Source organism: Pieris rapae, chromosome 18 (genome assembly GCF_905147795.1).
Source record: "Pieris rapae chromosome 18, ilPieRapa1.1, whole genome shotgun sequence".
Lineage (NCBI taxonomy): Eukaryota > Metazoa > Arthropoda > Insecta > Lepidoptera > Pieridae > Pieris > Pieris rapae.
In genome coordinates, this window is record NC_059526.1 from 5,125,192 (window position 1) to 5,144,196 (window position 19,005).

At 30.4% G+C, this 19,005-nt stretch overlaps 3 protein-coding genes across 8 annotated transcripts in view; 2 read left to right on the top strand and 1 right to left on the bottom strand.

Moving 5' to 3' along the window:
* Nucleotides 1-1,202, top strand: part of LOC110994525 (synaptotagmin-5) — a 30,372-nt gene extending 29,170 nt beyond the window's left edge. For all 4 annotated transcript variants that reach the window (XM_022261208.2, XM_045632278.1, XM_045632277.1 and 1 more), the window contains one exon: nucleotides 329-1,202. In XM_022261208.2, the coding sequence (XP_022116900.2) occupies nucleotides 329-475 (147 nt within the window). In that variant the 3' untranslated portion in view covers nucleotides 476-1,202. The remainder of the gene's footprint in view (nucleotides 1-328) is intronic.
* Nucleotides 1,203-1,957: 755 nt separating this feature from the next.
* Nucleotides 1,958-5,917, bottom strand: LOC110994519 (zinc finger C3H1 domain-containing protein). 2 transcript variants are annotated; one of them, XM_022261192.2, is made up of 8 exons: nucleotides 5,859-5,917; nucleotides 5,474-5,688; nucleotides 3,572-4,980; nucleotides 3,287-3,501; nucleotides 3,025-3,219; nucleotides 2,309-2,686; nucleotides 2,155-2,238; nucleotides 1,958-2,085 (listed from the first exon to the last, which is right to left on the bottom strand). In XM_022261192.2, exons 2-8 carry the CDS (start codon nucleotides 5,652-5,654, stop codon nucleotides 1,989-1,991), a joined length of 2,559 nt encoding a protein of 852 aa, XP_022116884.2. In that variant the 5' UTR covers nucleotides 5,655-5,688; nucleotides 5,859-5,917; the 3' UTR covers nucleotides 1,958-1,988. The 2 variants fall into 2 exon arrangements, with proteins under 2 accessions (XP_022116884.2, XP_022116887.2); XM_022261195.2 differs by lacking the exon at nucleotides 2,155-2,238 and having other exon boundaries at nucleotides 5,474-5,908.
* Nucleotides 5,918-6,410: 493 nt separating this feature from the next.
* Nucleotides 6,411-18,191, top strand: LOC110994503 (TBC domain-containing protein kinase-like protein). Of its 2 annotated transcripts, none has more exons than XM_045632049.1 (14): nucleotides 6,411-6,535; nucleotides 6,628-6,862; nucleotides 7,228-7,480; nucleotides 7,710-7,926; nucleotides 8,307-8,569; nucleotides 8,927-9,170; nucleotides 9,568-9,729; nucleotides 10,123-10,300; nucleotides 10,873-11,079; nucleotides 12,770-12,957; nucleotides 15,624-15,707; nucleotides 17,074-17,198; nucleotides 17,486-17,657; nucleotides 18,040-18,191. In XM_045632049.1, exons 2-14 carry the CDS (start codon nucleotides 6,670-6,672, stop codon nucleotides 18,163-18,165), a joined length of 2,412 nt encoding a protein of 803 aa, XP_045488005.1. In that variant the 5' UTR covers nucleotides 6,411-6,535; nucleotides 6,628-6,669; the 3' UTR covers nucleotides 18,166-18,191. The 2 variants fall into 2 exon arrangements, with proteins under 2 accessions (XP_045488005.1, XP_045488004.1); XM_045632048.1 differs by having other exon boundaries at nucleotides 6,639-6,862.
* The last annotated feature ends 814 nt before the right edge of the window (nucleotides 18,192-19,005 follow it).

A 19,005-nucleotide genomic window follows, 5' to 3' on the forward strand; every position in this document is an offset into this window, starting at 1 on the left:
TTTGGGATTACACAAGATTTTTTTAATCAATATAACAAATAGTTGACCAAGGCTGTATATTTTTTTAGTTTTATAAGTCTGGCGATTTCCTAAATCTTACGCCCCAAGAGTATAGCCAGACGTAGGCACTCTCTTCAACAATTTACATTGCATTCATTCGTTTCATAGCAATTAAAATTTCACTATTTCGTTTATATTCTATTGTTGTACGCGAGTGGTTAATAATATAGTAAAATAAAATACTTTATTATTTAAAGAACACCGAGGATCCAGGAACCACGCAATAGCTAAGATTCAAAGGAGACAAAAACTTTTGTTATTATTTCAGATATGTGTGGTAACTGGTGGCAGTAACAACTTAGTTGTTGGCTGGTGCTGCGTGGGCGCAGCTGAGCCAGCCGCTGAAGGCCGTCACTGGGCACAGATGGCGCAAGAGACCCGCAAAGCTGTCGCTATGTGGCATACGCTCAGATAAATAACTCGATAGTGTTAATGTGACCTCAATTTGGGAAATTGTCTTGAAAAATACACATTTTTTTGTTTTGTTTGTATATATCCATACAACAAAATGTTAGTATCGACCAAAACTTATATAAAGTGCCAATGATATAAAGCTGGTTTCCAGGAGAAATTCCAAATTTAACAGATTATAGAATTATAAATTAACCATAGATTCGTAACAAGAGTTTATTTCTATTATCTGTATTTTTTGGCGAGGTCACACACACGCGAAGACTATGTAAAGACGTTATATCGTCGTAGTAAAGTGTTTGAAGAATATTGAATCTTCCTGTATCGTAATTACCAGTGTGTATCTCCTCTTAACTGTGGGCTATTTATAATTAGCTGGTAAAATTTAAAAATTATCTCGAAAATATAAACGAGAATTTAAATTATGCGATGTTATTTGAGCTTTTGAGACACCAAATAAATCTTATGAATTTATAGAGTTTTATATGAAATGTTTATTGTATAAAAGCGAAGTTTAAAACCATTTCAAACCTTTCTATGCCCACAGTCCTATCCTGTCACGATGTGTACCTTATTGTGTCTAGTCAGTGATCTTTTATTTTAAGATTTCTATAAATATATCGAATTTGATTCCAGAATACGTATTTTTGTCTAAATGTGTATCAATGTGATGGAATATTTTACGTGGTATTTTCATTTACAATATCTGAATAAAATATCCGTTTTTAAAATTGTATTTTATTCCAAAAAAGGTCATCAAAATGAAACAACTTTTTACAATATGTCTTTTATTAATTATCACTTTTTTACATTATGTACATTTTTATAAAAACTATATTTTAAATAGAAAAGATAGGAATAATTAGAATAGATTTTCATTCACAACAGTTTACCATTGGGTGACGTCCATCCACTCGCAGAATTGTCATATCACTACTAATCACTAAAAACTTAACTTACCGCAACGCGACGAGCGACCCAGCGCGATTACTCCAACTAGAAATTGCATTTAAAATATCACATATAAATCGATTTATATGTAGATTATAAAGGATTGATTTAAAAAAAATACTCCATTACTATGAGAAAATTATAGCAATTGGTATAACAAATTGTGATAACGGAATATAATAAAGAATTAAGTTAATAGTTACAGACACATATTTGACTAAAACGAGTGATTAAAGAAGTTTGACTAGGACGTGTTTCTATTGCAATTATATATTAGCCATTAGATCAGTATACCCTTCCCAATGGAAATATATTTTTTTATAATATTCAAAACAATGCAAAATTATTATTAAGCATAAAATAAATATGGGACACTACGACAAACAATTCCTCGACTAATTCACAAATTCCCAAGCATGCATAAAATTTAAACAAATCTAAAATACTTTACACTCGTGCGTAGACTCCGTTGGCAGTCGATGATGGCACAGTTACTAGGGAATATGGAAAAAGGTAAGGGTTTTTTGTTTTTTTCTACGTGAATGTTTGTGTGTTTTTTTGGTATGTCATTGTGTCTGTAAGTGTAGGAATTTGCAATCAGAGTCTCGGCAACTGCCGTCAACTTCATATGGGCACAGGAAAGCATTGGGGTCCTCTTTCCAACTGAAAAATCAATATTTTAAAACTGTTTAAGTAATTGCACTCATGTGGACAGTTTAAATGCATACTTACATCGCTGCTCCCATATAATGCGATGTTCGTACGCAAATGCCATCCACTGATTTGGTCATTGCATATTTTCTTAAATTTCTACGCCTAAGACATGTAAATAATTTTATATCATGCAATTAGTAATTGAATGGATTTTATTATGAAAGAAACTTACTCAGTTCGTCCAAGGGCGTTTAGTGGAGAAATATAATCGTCTGAGCCATTTTCTTCTTTATCATCTATTTTGGGTTTATCATCTTCATTTGTTTCTTCGCATACAGGACTTTCATTAATAGCGACAGTTCTTTCGGGAGTTTTTGGAATTTTTACAACTTTTTTATTACTACCAACATCGACTTCAACTGATAATTTAGAATTATTAGACACTGAATTTGCTTCTTTGTTTAAATTATTAACTAGACTTATCTTCACAGATTTTAACAAATTTGCATTTTGATGATCTTTAACAAATGGGTCATTTTCTTTTTGCTTTTTATTATTTGTTATTGTAGGTACATTTGGATTATTTGGTGTGGAATATGACATAGGAGAACTGAAATCAGAGAAAAATGTTACACAATTATATATCTATGAAAATTGGGCAGTAATAGATTTTATTGTACTTTTATATAATTATAGTCAATATAACTGCAGTAATTCGAAAAGAATTACAGTTTCTAGACTAAAAGTACAGTAAAAACATTGTCATTTCTACGATGCAATATAACATAAACTGTCAAGAAACTTTAAATACTAATTAGGCAATTAAGATTTCCTTAACTGATAATGACTTTTCACAGACATGATTTTCATAAAATATAAAGAAATCACAGCCAACATTAAAAATATTCTAAGTGTATGTGAAATTTTGCACTTATTAAAAAATCAAACCTCTTCAGTAACATCTGATGCTGTAGTCTTATTTTGTCTAATCCATTCTGAACAGTTCTCTGTTGTTTTTTATTTAATGTGATTGCTGTTGTTATGTTTCTTAACTCATTGGAAACAATCTTGTATCTCTGCGATAATTTCTTAGCTTCTTCTTTAAGTTTTAACATTTTTGCAGACTCTTCGGCTATAATTTTTCTGTAATAAGATATTTGATAGATCAATTATAGTTCATAATTTATTTTAAACTATACACATCTTCTACCTTGACTTGGCAATTTTTTCTTCTAATTTTTTTTCCATAACCTCCCTCTCATTTGATGAAATATTTCTTGGCTTTAACATATCTTTGTTATTGTTTTTATTTAAATTATTATTTAACATCAGTTGTCTAGTTTGTTTCAGCTTTTCCAGTTCTCTCATTCGCTTTACCAAGTTTTTATATTCCATTTGTTCTGATTTAGGTAAATGTTTCATAGTCTAAAAAACATTTAAAAATTATTATGATACTTTAAACACAGAAGAAATTAATATGCAATGATATTCCGACCTTTGGCACAAATTTATTTGGTGGTTTCACAGGCACAGGTGTTTGTACAACATCGGATACGGTTGTTTTTTCAACTTGCATTCTGGTAGATTTTAAAAACTGATCAAGTTTCAGTTGAAATTCAGTTTGTTCGGCTAATTTCATATGCATTTTAGTCAAGTTCCTTGTTGCCTCATGTTCTGCTTCTGAGTCTGAATCACCTAATTGTATAATAAACTTTTTTTCTTGTATTTTAGATTTAGGTACAGCATTGTTAGGTTTGGTCTCCTCCTTTGGTAATGCTGCATTTAAAATATTTATATCAGCAAAAATAGGTAAATTTTTACTTAATGATGTAAGTAATTTTGCTCTTAGTAAATCTTCATCCTCGTCTAACTCTTCTTTGTTTGTTATTATTTTTTTTTTATTTTGTTCATCTGGTTTACAATAATTTAATTTATTTTCATGTGTAATAGGGTCTTTTTCCTTTTCTTCTGCATCTGAACCTATATCCATATCAATGTTTTCAACATCAGTTATGTTACCATTATTTTCAGATTTTTCAAGTAAGTCATCATAAACTAAGGAATTTTGAGACTGTCTTTTTTGTAACCTTTGTTTCTTCTTCATGTCTATTGCTTTCTTTAACAAAGCTGATCTTAGGCAAATCAGCCTCAATTCTTCTGTGTCACTGTCTTCATCCTCTGAATCATGCTTATTATTAGTCATATCTACATGAGCTACTTCTGGAAGAACTGGATTTTGTTTTGATGACTTAGTTTCTAAAGCATTCTGTCTTAACAATTCTAAATCTTCATCAGAACTACCACCACTATCACATTTTTTAATGTCTTTTTTATCAATTCCATCCACAGTATCATGTATTTCCTTATCAGAGACAATTTTTAAATCATGATCAGTAGGCATAATAATTGAATCAACTGTTGTTGTTTCATTAAATAATTTATCATCACATTCACTTACTGAATTATATGCATTAATTGATTTAATTATATTACAACTTTGAATTGTTGTTGTACCAGTTAAAATTGTATTTTGTCTTATAATTGTGCTTTTTGGTTTTGGATGCAGCATTTTTGCAATTCTCTCTTTAAGAGAAGAATTATCAATTTTCTTAGTAGTAAATGAAACAGCATCAGCAAGTTTTCGACGCTTATTTTTATATTCTTCATCATTGGAATCCTCACTGGAATCACTAACAACTGTCAATTTTGTAGACTTTATAGCTTTGGTGTTGCTCTTTTTACTGGCTCTTATTGTAGCCACTTTAATAGGTGCCTTAGGTTTTCTTGGTCTCTTATTTAGCTTATCATTTCTAATTACCCTGTAAATTTGTGGCTGGGATGAACCCTTCTGTTCCTGAATAAAACAGTCTGGAGACAAAATGTCCTTATTTTTACTTGATTTACCTGAAAAATTTACTCACAAAATAATACAACTTTTTGGATTTTTTGATAAGTTTTTCTAAATAACATACAAATTTAACATGTAGAAACCAAGCACAATAGTCAATGTAATTGAGATATTGATAATGTTTTCAACAACACAGAAAGCCCTGTCTTAAAGCTGGTTAGGTTATATTTTTTATATGTTATCAGGGTTAGGTTGAGGCTATTTATATTATGTAATATTTGGGTTTTGCAAGCAAAATTAGCAGAAAATTATTTGAGCAAGGAATCCTTCATAAGAAATGGTGGGCTAAATTAGTCTACTGATTTAAGTGTTGCCTTTTAATTACTAATTGTTATTAAGTTTTGGAAGTAAACTTTAAAAGTTTTATCTCCCATAAGGGATGACAATTGATGCCGAAGGAAAGTGGGGCCCCAATACGAACTGAACAAAATAAGTAAATTATAAATAAAGCAAGGAATATAAAAATTTAATCCAAAAAGGCAAACTAACCTGATCCAATAGTACACCTTTTAGCCTCTTTACGTTCAAGGACGTTGTTGTAGTTCTCGAGGATCTCTAATCGTTGACGCAATAAAAACTCTTCTTCAGATGAAATATCTGATAAATTATCAAGTTCGTCAACAATTTCACCTTCTTCTCTCTCAGAATCCATATTCTCTAAACAGGCCATGAGTGCAGTCTGCTGTATCACCAATTTCAGTTTCCTATTATAAAAAAAATCGTATAAAACTTAGTAAACTTTCCTCGCTTTCATATCATTACATTATTATTACGTTACGTATCGTGATAAGCTAATTGAGTTTAAATTGTAATATTAATAATGATTAGAAAATATTTTCGCGGTTTACAATAGGTAAATACGAAATAGAATTACAACTTATCAATAGACAGCCATTAAAATCCTTCATGAAAATCACAGAATACAGTATTGACTGATAAGTGATAAGTAAAAACACTAAACACGTGTGACAACACAGTGATCATTAAACTTCCGAAATTAAATGAATACTTATTCGAGTAACAACTGGTCTTGATGTAAGTCATATAATTTTTGTTATTGTCTTTTGAAAAATGAAGCGACAATAAATGAATTCGCAACTTGTTACGGACAGCAAATTGGAATAAAAATCACATAGAACTGTGATTTTCGGTTTTTAAAACATACTTAAATAAGTAATTTAGTATAAATAACATTTATAGTAATATAGTATAGTATAAGAATTTATTGAAATAAAGTTGGACCTTTCTTGTAATTTGTACGGACAAATATTTAGACATTGTGTTGTATATTTTGATTTGGTTTAGGGGCTTAAATTAAGAGGGCGGTGTAAAGTTAAATTTGAAATTTTAGTCAAAAGTGGACTCACAATTCCTATATTAATTATTAATAATATACTGTATCTGTGCAATAGATATTGTTATATTTTCAAATGTATTTTATTGTTTGAAAGTACTTTACCGACCTATGCATATATTTTCCTAGTCTTGTGCTAAATTGTAATCCCAATTCTATTTGATGTTATTTAAGATAATAAATTACTGTTGTATGAGGTAACTTTTATTAAAGTTGAAATTTTTATTTGTTTACGAGGACAATTCTCACCTCCTCCAAAATACAATAGCAAAATACAAGAACTGTTTAGTGTAATTTTAGAGATAAAGTTCGCCTTCTATAACGAATAATAATGGATGAAGAAGAGGACTATAAGTTTGCATCCTGCACCTATTTCGCAAAGAACCACCCAGGCGAAACTTGTGGTAGCAATGGATTGCCGCTTACACCGAGTTCTGTAACAATATTGGGTCGAGCTCAGCGATTATTAACTATAGAACATAAAAACCTATGCACGTATCTTGATATAATTCGGGGAAAACATGGTGTGTATTAGTTTTCAAACGCCAAACTATTCTATACTACAACTATCGATTTTAAATATAGCAACATACTATGTAGCAAGATTATTGTTATTTTTAAAGATATTGTTTGTGTGTTTCATTCTATATGTGCCATTGACACTTGCAATACAAAACAATGATTCCCTTTAGCATGGGAAATAAATTATTGTGAAGCAAAGCACCAAGTCTTTGCAAAGTTGACTTGCCCCAGGCACAAGACAAACACATAATCCTGTAAATAACAATTATTAATAAATCTTGTGCAGTAGCACTAATTAATTAAAATATATAATGTATATTTTTAATAGATCTTTATACTGAATATTTAATATTTATTTTTATTCCAGAAAGAATAATTGTGGTTGCTGAAGTAATAGGGAAATCATTAGCAGAACATTCATCAAAACTTTCGAATCAGGAAATTATAAGCATAGGAGTTCAAATAGCTAATGCTATGTATTATCTCCATCAGCAAGGAATAACTCATAGGGCACTCTCTGAAGATAATATTTTTATAGATAGTTGTGGTAGAGTAAAATTGTTCAATTATGGAATGTACTATATGACTGATGGAGGCAAAGAAGTACAATTTCCTCTGGGGTAAATTTTTAGAAAATAATTCTTAGTATTCTACATTAAATTAAATTAAATGTTCTGCTAAGTTGTGATCTAGTTAAGTTTAAACAGAAAATCATGAATGATGTCATAAAAACATGACATAAATCATGTTATTTTTAAAAATTACGTTATTAAATCTTATCTTTTGGTTGATAAGGTATAAATTATTACTTGAAATAGCAGCCAAATGAAGTATCATTTACATTTTCAGACTTCCACGCTACCTAAGTCCTGAAACCATATTGAATGGTGCTGGACCATCAGCAGATATATGGAGTTTTGGTATAATTCTGTTGGAGCTGTGCATTGGTAAGTTATGGAGTACTTTGAAGCCTGGTCCAATATTAAGAAGAATACTTACACTTGTCCACGCCAGTAACCCAGCAGAGAGGATTGCTAGAGAACATGACTGCTATGATTCCTATAAGGTAAAGTTATACATTATTTACTAGTGAGAAGAGTAAACACTTTCTGGCCAATTTGAATACACAATAAACACTGAAGATTATGTTTATTGGAATAAAGAGTGAAACTAAGAATATTTTTCCCTAAAACTTATACATGGTACTTATACATTACACATCTTTAAACAGTAAAACAATTATCATGTACGTATACATTTCTGTTCCATGCAATCAAAAACATAACATGTTACTTTTATGTAACAGCCATCAATTTCTTATATAGTGGAATTTCATAGTAAATAAAAAATATGAAAGTAAATAAGAATGGGAAATTTAATGGCATATTCTTGTGCAAGAGTATCAAAATTAAAAAATAAACTTTATAATTTCTCAATATTTTACAGGCACTGCCAGATAATATTAGGGACGTCATAGAGAAGTGCCTTACAATATATCCAAGTGAACGATCAACATTTTCTGAGATCCTTGAAGCTCTAAAGAAGATTAACAATCAAAAACCTATTGACCTAAAAGTACCAAGAGGTTTATTAGGATGTAAGTTACAATATCTTTACCACTGGTGGCAATTGGCTGGTGGTGATATCATTTCAGAGCTAAAACGAAATGGTTTAATCAAAAATAGTCCGCCAATTTTGTCTATGCCTATGTAAGTATTTTTTTTGTTATTTCTTAATCCTTAAAGTGCCTGAATTAAGAATTATATTGAATATAATGAATCTATTATAATAATAAATAATATTTCGAAATAAGATTTCAATTACTTGATTTATGAGGAATGATGGCGTAGTGGATTGAGCATCTTGTTCACCCCAAAGTCGTGATTCTTCTCTTAAAGGACTTCTCTTTCTACATTGAATGAGAAAACCAAATTTCCTTGTATCCACGAGAAGGCTCATAATTAGGGAAAAATCGAAACAGAAAACTGAGGCCAAGACAATTACTTATTTGTTGTTTTGTTGTTGAATAAGAGTTCTTAAACTTTATCTAAAAATAATGTTTTCAGTGCAATACTTCTAGACGGCTGCACAATAGGTGGAAAAAAGAATGCTTTATTTGACAGACGGATAGCCAAATATAGTTTACAGATATTAAAAAATCGCTTAGCACATATATCACCTCATGATTTCTACCCTCTAATGCATGAGAAACGGAAAGAGTGTGACACTGTATCATTACCAAAGATTATCCGGGAAAGAGATACTGAATATCAGTTTTATAGACTACTTTGGTTTCAAAGGCTTCTTCATGTAAGTATTTGACTGATTTAGTTTATGATTGGGACCGAACGAGTCAAATGAGTAACTATTACACATTGCGCAGTTGTAGCAAGATTCTTAAGAATATGTTTAGAATTTAATTAAGTAAATATTAAAAGCTAGCAATAGCATCTAAGATTTTTTTAAATTTTTTTTTAATTTTTTAAAAGTTGTACTGAATAAAAGGTTTTATTGTAAGATGAATGTTTGTAAACCAAGGTGTATTATTTTTTTCCAAATTAGCATTTTAAAATTAAATTATATTTATGCCGGTTTCTAGCTATGTAAATCTTAAGAAATATTTTTTCTATAACATTATAGAACTTGTTAATATCCTTTGAAGATAAGATTCTAAAACGGGATGGTACATATAAATTATTTACTATAGGGTTACCCCTACACATCTCAATATATAAGGGCCCAAGCTGAAGTTGACATACCTCCATTGGTCCGGGGCGACGTATGGGCCGCATTATTGGGCGTTTTTGGAGATATTGAGGATCAGTATGAAAGGATTGATAAGGAGACACCTACGCCTACTGACAGACAGGTAGAATTATTGTTTCTTATTTTGTTTTTTGATTCTGGAAGAAACTGTTCTTATCAGTAAAACCGCCTATGTGTATCCTTTTTCTTTCATTATTTGATTTTTTTTCCTTTTCTGTGTTATTGTGATGTAAATGTACTAACTAGCTGAATTAGCCGTTTAATTAACAGCCTAGCCGTTTAACTAACGACCTAAGTGTTATTTTTATTTATCAGAAATTTCCCAGAGTAGGAAAATATGTTGATTATCTAAATTTTGTCTGTTTATTTATTATTGATATTTTTATACCTAACGACCTAAGTGTTATTTTTATTTATCAGAAATTTCCAAGAGTAGGAAAATATGTTGATTATCTAAATTTTGTCTGTTTTATTTATTATTGATATTTTTATACAGATTGATGTGGACATACCCCGTTGTCACCAGTACTGTTGGTTGTTATGTGGTCGCGCCGGGCATAGAACTTTAAAGCGTTTGTTGAAGGCCTGGCTGTTAACCAACCCGCAATATGTTTATTGGCAAGGATTGGACTCACTGACCGCACCATTCTTATACTTGAACTTTTGCAATGAAGGTAAATAAAAAAAAAATAATACGCGAATTTATTAAAATAATTAAATATTTTTAATAGTTTAATTATTTAAAATTTTACATATCTTCTTGTCTTGGTCGTGGTAAGGGACAATTATTTAATGTAAAAAATGTATAAAATTCCCAGGGCCTTGGTTTCAAAATCTAGTTTTTTATGAATAAATAAATATGGTTTTGCGTTTGTAGTGTACCTGTGTGTGTTCTGAACAACTAAAAATTTATTGTTATAATTCATTTAACTTATTTTTTAAATCTATGAAAAGAAAATGTCTAGTTTAGAAAATTTAAGTTAAATTTTTTTAAAATAATAATATTAATAAGGCTTTAACACGGCATTGTAGAATATGCGAAGCAATTAATGCTGTAATTAATTATTTTTTGTCAACAATTTTAAGCAAAATTGGGGCCATTCGAGTATTATGTAAGCACTATTGGGGGGGTGGGGCTCCCTTCCTCCATCTTTGATTTTCATATTTGGTGATTACGTAAACAGTAATTATTAAATACTTATTACTTCAACGGCCCCATTACTAAAATTAAAAAAATCTCTTCCAGCCCGTGCGTTCGCCTGTCTGTCGGCATTTGTTCCGAAGTTTTTACACAAATTCTTTCTGAAGGACAATAGTGCTGTCATAAAAGAATATTTAGCGAAATTTTGGCAAATTACGACGTTCCATGAACCAGAATTGGCTGCGCATTTACATGATATTAACTTCGTGCCAGAGCTTTTCGCTATTCCGTGGTTCTTAACTATGTTTTCACGTAAGTTTATAACAATTTCTATAACTGTTATTAAAAATAGTTTAATAAAGTAAAGGGTTTGATTCAGGAGTGTAGGTTTATATCATTAAAATTCATTTCAGTTCATTGATGGAGCTCTACAAACAGTGCATTAAAAATGTGTTTATATATTTGCCGACAATTATTATAATGTGTAAGATTTGGGAACCCTTTAAAATAAAATAAAAATATCTGTGTTCCCAGCTTTTCCACAACAAACTTAATACTCCATAAAATAAAATAAATATATGTCGCACCCAACTAGTTTAATTGGCCGTTCAATTAACACCCTGAATGATATTCAGCCATTTGATCAAACAGTTAGGCAAATGACTTGAATCGATGATGTTATATTACTTGTCTATCATGTTCATTTCAATTTAGTTTCACTTTCCAACGGCAAACTGTGAATAAAGCGTCGGCAAAGAACAAATTCAATCATTCAACGTTTAATAAAAATTAGAATGGAAGAGTGTAGTGACACTAAGAGTAAACGTAAGAATACTAATAAGTTACATTTTAAATATATTAAGGGCCTGTTTCACAATGTATGAATAAAGTACCAAATAGCTATACAACACAAATTATTCGAAAGATAAAAGTTCCAAATAAGATACTTGGCATTTCATGATAAATAGCCATCTCTGACAGTCGTGAAACGCAAAAATAGTGTTTATCCTACAAATAAGTAATAAATAGCTTATTTGGAACTTATCCGGACATTGTGAAACAGGCCCTAAATAAAATATTTCTTCTGATATATTTTACCCTTTGTTTATGTCACAAGATCGTACGAATGAACTTAGCATAAGCCAGCCAGTTATTAAATCTTGTTACAAACGCTATCTATGTCTGAATCTTAAGACCGCTAGTTAAACGGAACTGTTTGATTCAAAGGCTATTCTTGTAATGAAATGGCTTATAAAGGCCGGTATTCACTTTTATTACTGCGAGTGAAAGTGATGAATAATACTTACATATTATTCTTAATAATAAAACAAGCAGCTCTTGTGAAAAAAAGTGGTCTACATAGAAACTATTTTAATTACGTATGAGTTGCTCTTTACTAAGTTGGAGTGTGCGCGCTGTACAACCTAAAGCCTTGAAACCTACAACCTTTATCATTAAGAGTGTCCATGGGCAGATATCACATAACAGAGAATTTCGCCCCAGAGTCCTTGGAATCCGTAGACCTTGTTTAATTATAATTTTAGTATTGATGTGAAACATCTATAGCCGCACGTAAAAACGATTTCTGGCGTGGCGACGCATGCCGTGGCGACGCGTCGCCACGCTATATGATATACAGTCTAAATGCAGTAGTAAATTTCACATTAAAAATATTTAATGAAAATTATGTTTATTCAACAAATAGACATCGTTATCTGGAAAAAAATCGTAATATTTGATTTTATCATTATGACATATTTAGTTCCTATCACAATCTGTTCTTTTCTGCATATTACTTTTACAAAATAATGTCGATGTTTCACATCTGCCAGGCGTCCCGTGACGGCACACATTTTTTATTTATGTGGGTTACATGTGTCATATATGTACTTCTAAAATTAAAAATTCTTTCATATCTATGACGTAGAACTGGCAATAAATTCTCCGTCACTATTTGAGTGTTGCAGAAATATTTTTTTATTAACATTCCATTTTCCCACAGACGTTTTTCCCCTTCACAAGATCGTGCACCTATGGGACGCTTTGTTAGTGGAAGGCCCACAACTGCCACTATTCATGGGACTTGGGATATTACGCCAATTGAGGGACACTCTTCTCGATTCAGGATTTAACGAATGCATTTTGCTCTTCTCGGATTTACCCGAGATAGATATTGGGGAGTGTGTTAAGGTTGGTTTTGCTTTATTCATAATAAAATCATTTAATATATCATAGCGTAAACAATTACGGACAAGTGTGTTTAGATAATATGTAAATTGCGTTGAATATGCTCCAAAAATACAGTACGTATACGCGTACGCATGGTTAACTATTGCCAATATAGCAAATTGCCGTGCTCGTGCGTTGCCGGCCTTTTTAGAATTGATACGCCCTTTTCTTGATTTTTCTTGTAGGGTATGATTCAGTATTGAGATCTACCGCCTGTCGTGTATGTAATATCCAGTAAAGTTTTTCTTAACGCTAAAAATCAAAGATGTGTCAGGCACGGAAGTCTGATCATCTACTTCTCTCTATACAAAAACTATACAGGAAAAATGTGCAGAAATAGGCTAAGAGATGATACGCGTTGTTTAAACGGTGGTGTTTTTCTATTATTTATGTGTACTAAATTTTTTTTTTCCGAATATTAATTCCCTAAACCGCAGGACGCAGCTTATATAATATAATGTTTTTTTGTGTTCATGTAATCTTAAGTCCTAATAATTAATATCAGTTTATGAGTTCGTTTAAAACCTTTATCATGGATATACCTGTTAGTGTGAAACGCAATTAAAATGTTTATCAAATATCGTGATAAGTTTACATTTCAAACACCGACAAAGTACTTATTCGATAGGGAAACATACTTTTGAGCCAAATAAACATTATAAATATGTACATAGTATATGTTGGACCCGGGTTTTGTAAATTGCTATTGGATTGGAACAAACGGGAATATTAAAAAATCAATTAATTACAAATATATAGAAATTTGATAATTGAATAATACTTTATAGAAAAACACTTTTTTAAACGGATTGAAGTTATGTTTTATTGTAAACTTATAATTATTTTAACATAATTTTAAATTTATTAATTAAATTTTAAGTGTTTTTCTTTAAATGTGTAAAAGTTATGTTAATAAAAGACAATACTACGAATAATACTTTAATTTTTCTTCAAGGGTCGAGATTTAATTTCACAGTTTTACATCCCAACCTAAGTCTAAGATAGATTCACAGACTATCTATCTGTATCCAAGATAGTGCAATAAATATTAGTTTACTCAGAAAGACTCAAAGTCAGTTACCATATGAAGTTTGACATGACAACGACGATCACAAAACAAAAACAGGCGTGTTTCTTTATTCACAAACGAAATGTAATACCATAGAGATATGTATGTGTATCTATCATTATTTTAACTACCTTGAGTTTTTGTTGCGCAAATTTATTACTGGCACAACATTAGGTCATCACACTATGGTCAGATCAGTCAACAACCTCCAAGAATTAGGAGTCAATGAACCAATTCGCTGTCTAGTTATTCAGTTATCGCCTCGAAAACTTGTATTTGCATTTGTTAAACGTAATTTGAATGGTAATGATTATATGCGACGGTAGGAGCCTATTAGATAGGACTAAGTTTGAACATTGTTCGTGTGGATATATTAAGCTTACCTTTTATAAAGAATCCACTCCTAAAGTTTCTCCTGGTACTCGGCATGGCGCTAAATGTCGTAAATGTGGTGTCTCACTGCAGAACCCAATAATTATTCCTCAATCTCAGATTGAAATTGTGGAATAATTATTGGGTTCAAAATTGATCAGACCGAGACAGTCGATCGATCTCCTATTTGCATCCCTATAACCAAACCCTACGAGGACAATCCATTTTTGGCGACGGATATGGAAACTCTTCGCTCTTTACACTCATATTTGATAATCAATATAAACCTAATAAAGTTTAATAAAACCGTACAAATAATATTAAAATATACATGTCTATGTTTAAAACATATCAAATAGCTTTTTAATTATTTTAATAACTGGCGTAAGTTAAAATCTTATGATAGGATATTGGCACACTTGAACTGACATTTTAATACAAAGGTCTATCCGCATACACCGATCCGAAACGTGGATAGCTTGTATCGATAGATTTCTATTACAATATGTCGAATGTTTATTGGCGCACTTTACCAATATTTGGATTAAGATGTCTTTCTCAGATGGTCAAAAATGGACTGAGATAGGTTACTGAGTTTGGGCGTTAGATCTTTAAGAAAATATATTCCACACATGGAAATTGTAGTCCATCCCTTGCGCATCGGGTTTGATAGTAAATAGAAAACCTAGTTGGTGAAGTGGCTAGTATCTACCGTGAAATAATCTCGAAATCGGAAATGAAAAAAATGCTATCGCGTAACCTGCGTATTATTTTTATTGGAGATATCTTCTGAGACATATCTTTTATATGCATCGTTCAATGATTGTATGCAAATTTGATAAGGATAAAATCAGGCTATTCAATTAATATACGATTTGTGACATACTGTTTATGTTTTATTAATTTTATTTTAACATTAAAGCTATTTTCGTAAAGTAAGCTCGTAGATTTTGTTTATTTTCGCGTTATTCATACCCCTAGTTTGTATCAACGCAAATACGAAAATGTGTTCATACCAACTAAATATCATATAAGCACATTCTGCGATCTCACTTTTTTTTCGCAGTCGCTTCACGTGAAATGCCCCATTAATAAATAAATAAAAAAAACTTTTTATGTAATGTTGATATGTTTATAGTAAATATATGTTATAAATGAGTTTTACATATACAATATCATTTTTTAGGCATCAATCGAAATGAGTCGAAACACACCGCGCAGTATCAGCTATAGAAGATTTACTAACGAACCAGAAATCAAGGATCCTATGGTAAGTAAGTGCCATATTGACAAATTTTACGAATAACAATGTAAATTTTTTATAATAAATATTTTTTATTTTTTTTTTATTTTGGAAACCTGTTTGGCAAATGTATGAAAATAAAATTCAAGAAATTTAAAAATAATAAATAATGCAAAGATCATGACTAATTAAATGAATAATAATCTATTTCACAAAATATTAACAATTAAAAGCTATTCACAGATAATTAGATTCGATTTTATTATATTTCATACAATAAAAGAAATAATTGTGATAGTTATTTTGTAGTATAATAGGAAGTGTCCTGTTTCGATAAAACACCTGTTCGCTATAAATTATATATTTTTAATTTCGATATTTGCATTAATCATGATTAATCAGAACATAGTTCTATGCAAGCAATAAAATGTGTATGTGTGTTGCACTAAAATGGCAAGGTCAAATACTGATAAAATTAATGCATTTAAAAAAATTAAATTTTATGTTTGTTGCTAAGCTTTAAATCGTATTAATATTTTTATTAATGGTATTAAAATATTTATACATTTTTAACTATACATTCATGTCCTAAAACGACTCGCCCTTTATTAGTTATATAGTCGCATATATATATATATATATATATATATGTATATATATATTGTATTATATATTGTGTATATAACATGTTTCAAGGATACATTTGATTTAATAATATGTTAAAAGCGGTGTTTTAGGTGCTTAAAGTTTGTGTATGATTTGGTAAAGATCTAGCAAACTAAAACTATAGAGATGGTATCGAATCCATATCTGTGGTTCAGACTTAATTAGTATAATCTTAATTACGGCATTGAACTTTACAGGACTACAAGGAAACCAGTTTAATAATATCATCAGGTTAATTTATTTTATTGTTGTGTGTTTTATAATGAATTCGGAATGTCATTAGATGACAGAGTGAATGCATATTTTATGGGTATTTTAATTAATAATTACTTTTAATAGCTACTACCATTTACTGTTAAAACAATATTGGTTGTTATGGCGATCATATCTATAATTGCATATATTTTACTACTAGGCGTTCTGTATCTCTTTACATTTTTTGTCAGAATTTTTTTACCAAGAATTAGGTCAAGCCTTAGCCAAGATTAAGTACGTGGATAGATTAAGAAATTAAGTTAAACAAATTTCGGAACTCTAAAAACAACTTAAAATACGAATACTTTCCAAAGGAAACCACTCTGTCAAAGCTAAGACTTATCGTCAAGAGATAAGCAGGTTTTTAAACGCCCCAATGAAGTGGCCTATGGTCTCATCAGAACAATATAATTAGTATTGATGTTTGAAATGAAAACTTTAGAGATTTACCTAACGTAATTTTTAATTTTAGGACGTTGTAGAAGTACCTATGGAGGTATTGTTAGCCGAAATTTGTCCACGAATCAGTTTGACGGATTTCTTCTCGCTCACCTGTCAGGAGAAATGTTGCATAGTGGATATAAGATCGAATTTACTGTAAGTGTATATTCAAATTATTTTTATTTTTTTGTATATACAAATTATTGTATTTTTTTAAATGAGTCTATCTGAAACAGAAAATTTTTTGAAGAAACCTAAAAATATTTGAAAATCGAATGACAATTTTAATCGTAAAAAAACTAGCAAACTATTGTATAGAAAATATATGTTATATAACACGTTTCTCACCGTTTTAATATTCCGGGACTCCCATAAATATTTCAAGATCCAAATTAGCTAAATCATGTAGCAATGGATTTTTACATAGATTAAAAATTATATAGTTACGAGAAGAGTTGCATAGAGGGCAGTATCAACGTGCCCTATAGTGGAGTTCACTTGGGGCAGCATGAGCTTAGGGCACTAGGCTTGCATACATCCAAAGTGCTTACTAACGTCATCGCTCAGAAGAAAACTGTCATCGTTGCCTCAGCCGAGGATGAGACTGCTCAATTGGTAAGATCCTTTACATCATAATATTTTTTTAATCAAATAAATAGTTTATAAATGTCTCCCAAGGAGAATATAGTTGTAAGGGATATTTTTATCCCCCATTAACTAAGCTAATCGGTGTCTCATACTGTTATTTGACAGTTCTTAATAATTTCTGGCTAAGCCAGAAAATATTTAATAAGAAAATAAGCGACACACAAAAATACGCGAAAAAAGGAAATTACATAGTTTTTGACATCTCATTTTCCAGTAAAAAATTCACAGTGGCCAGATTCATCAATACCGGCTCAGTCGTCTATGACACATTCTAATTTCATTACATCGGGGATGTCTCCTATATTGTTTTCCTATTTTTGTGTGTTTTCCAAAACTTTGTCCGTTACAGTTCAGCGAATACTTGGTGAAATGCAAAGTGCCCAGGGTGTGCATTCTTCATGGTGGCGTATCGGCTTTGCAATCACACGTACCCTCGCTGTTCACAGTGCCGCCTAAACGGAATGGTCAAAAATAGTTGTTGAAATCGTTCTATGGCCTATTTTTATTTAATTATTATAACATCCGTATATCTGTCAGTTCAGTCCATATTTAACTTAATTTTAACATACCCCTACTTGACTACGGGACTGAGATTCTTCTATTATATCCGTTTTCATGTTTGGTTCGTATAGTAAAGCAGGCTAGAAGATAAAAAAAAAACTATTTTATTTAAACTCGAATTATTTTTATACATTTATGAATATTCTCTTTAAAATAAGCTGAAAATAAATTTATACTACTTGGCTGTAATTGTAGGTAATATGATTTTCAAAAGTAGAACATGTGTAGTCATCGTTAAATTGTATATTTAGTTACCTATAAATATTTGTATTCACATAATTGATAATTTTTTATCATATATTATCATATAAAATAAATACGGACTGTTAATCATTTTTAGGGTTTATTATTGGAAATAATTTGTATTATATTTACGATAAATGTATCGATAAGTGCAATTTTTAATAAAACATACCTTAATCATGTTTGTAGACATATATTGAAATTTAGTAATAAAACATTCCCATTTAATAGTTTTGTGTTTTATTTACTCGTGTGCTCGTAACAGTCAGATTGCATATTCATATATAAAACATTATATCTTTTGTAATGTTAATAAAGTGTTCATTATATGAGAAATTTAAAATAAAAGTCGTATATAATAGTCGTGAAAAAACAAATAAAGAGACTGCTGTAACTTGTCACATTTTTAAATTCATTTATGAAATCAGAATTTATTTGTCCTTCACTTACGTATCAAAACTACTGTATGTACTACGTTATTCGTAAAATATCACTTTAGTAGGAAAAATCT

What these genes read in the sequence shown, in the direction of transcription:
- LOC110994519 (XM_022261192.2), bottom strand. Translation starts at nt 5,654, where the DNA reads ATGGCCTGTTTAGAGAATATGGATTCTGAGAGAGAAGAAGGTGAAATT. An exon ending in GAAAAAATTGCCAAGTCAAG is followed by an intron (nt 3,220 to 3,286) that starts GTAGAAGATGTG and finishes ATCTTATTACAG; the next exon opens with AAAAATTATAGCCGAAGAGT. An exon ending in CATTATATGGGAGCAGCGAT is followed by an intron (nt 2,086 to 2,154) that starts GTAAGTATGCAT and finishes TTGATTTTTCAG; the next exon opens with TTGGAAAGAGGACCCCAATG.
- LOC110994503 (XM_045632049.1), top strand. Translation starts at nt 6,670, where the DNA reads ATGGATGAAGAAGAGGACTATAAGTTTGCATCCTGCACCTATTTCGCA. An exon ending in CTACGCCTACTGACAGACAG is followed by an intron (nt 9,730 to 10,122) that starts GTAGAATTATTG and finishes ATTTTTATACAG; the next exon opens with ATTGATGTGGACATACCCCG. An exon ending in ATATTGGGGAGTGTGTTAAG is followed by an intron (nt 12,958 to 15,623) that starts GTTGGTTTTGCT and finishes ATCATTTTTTAG; the next exon opens with GCATCAATCGAAATGAGTCG.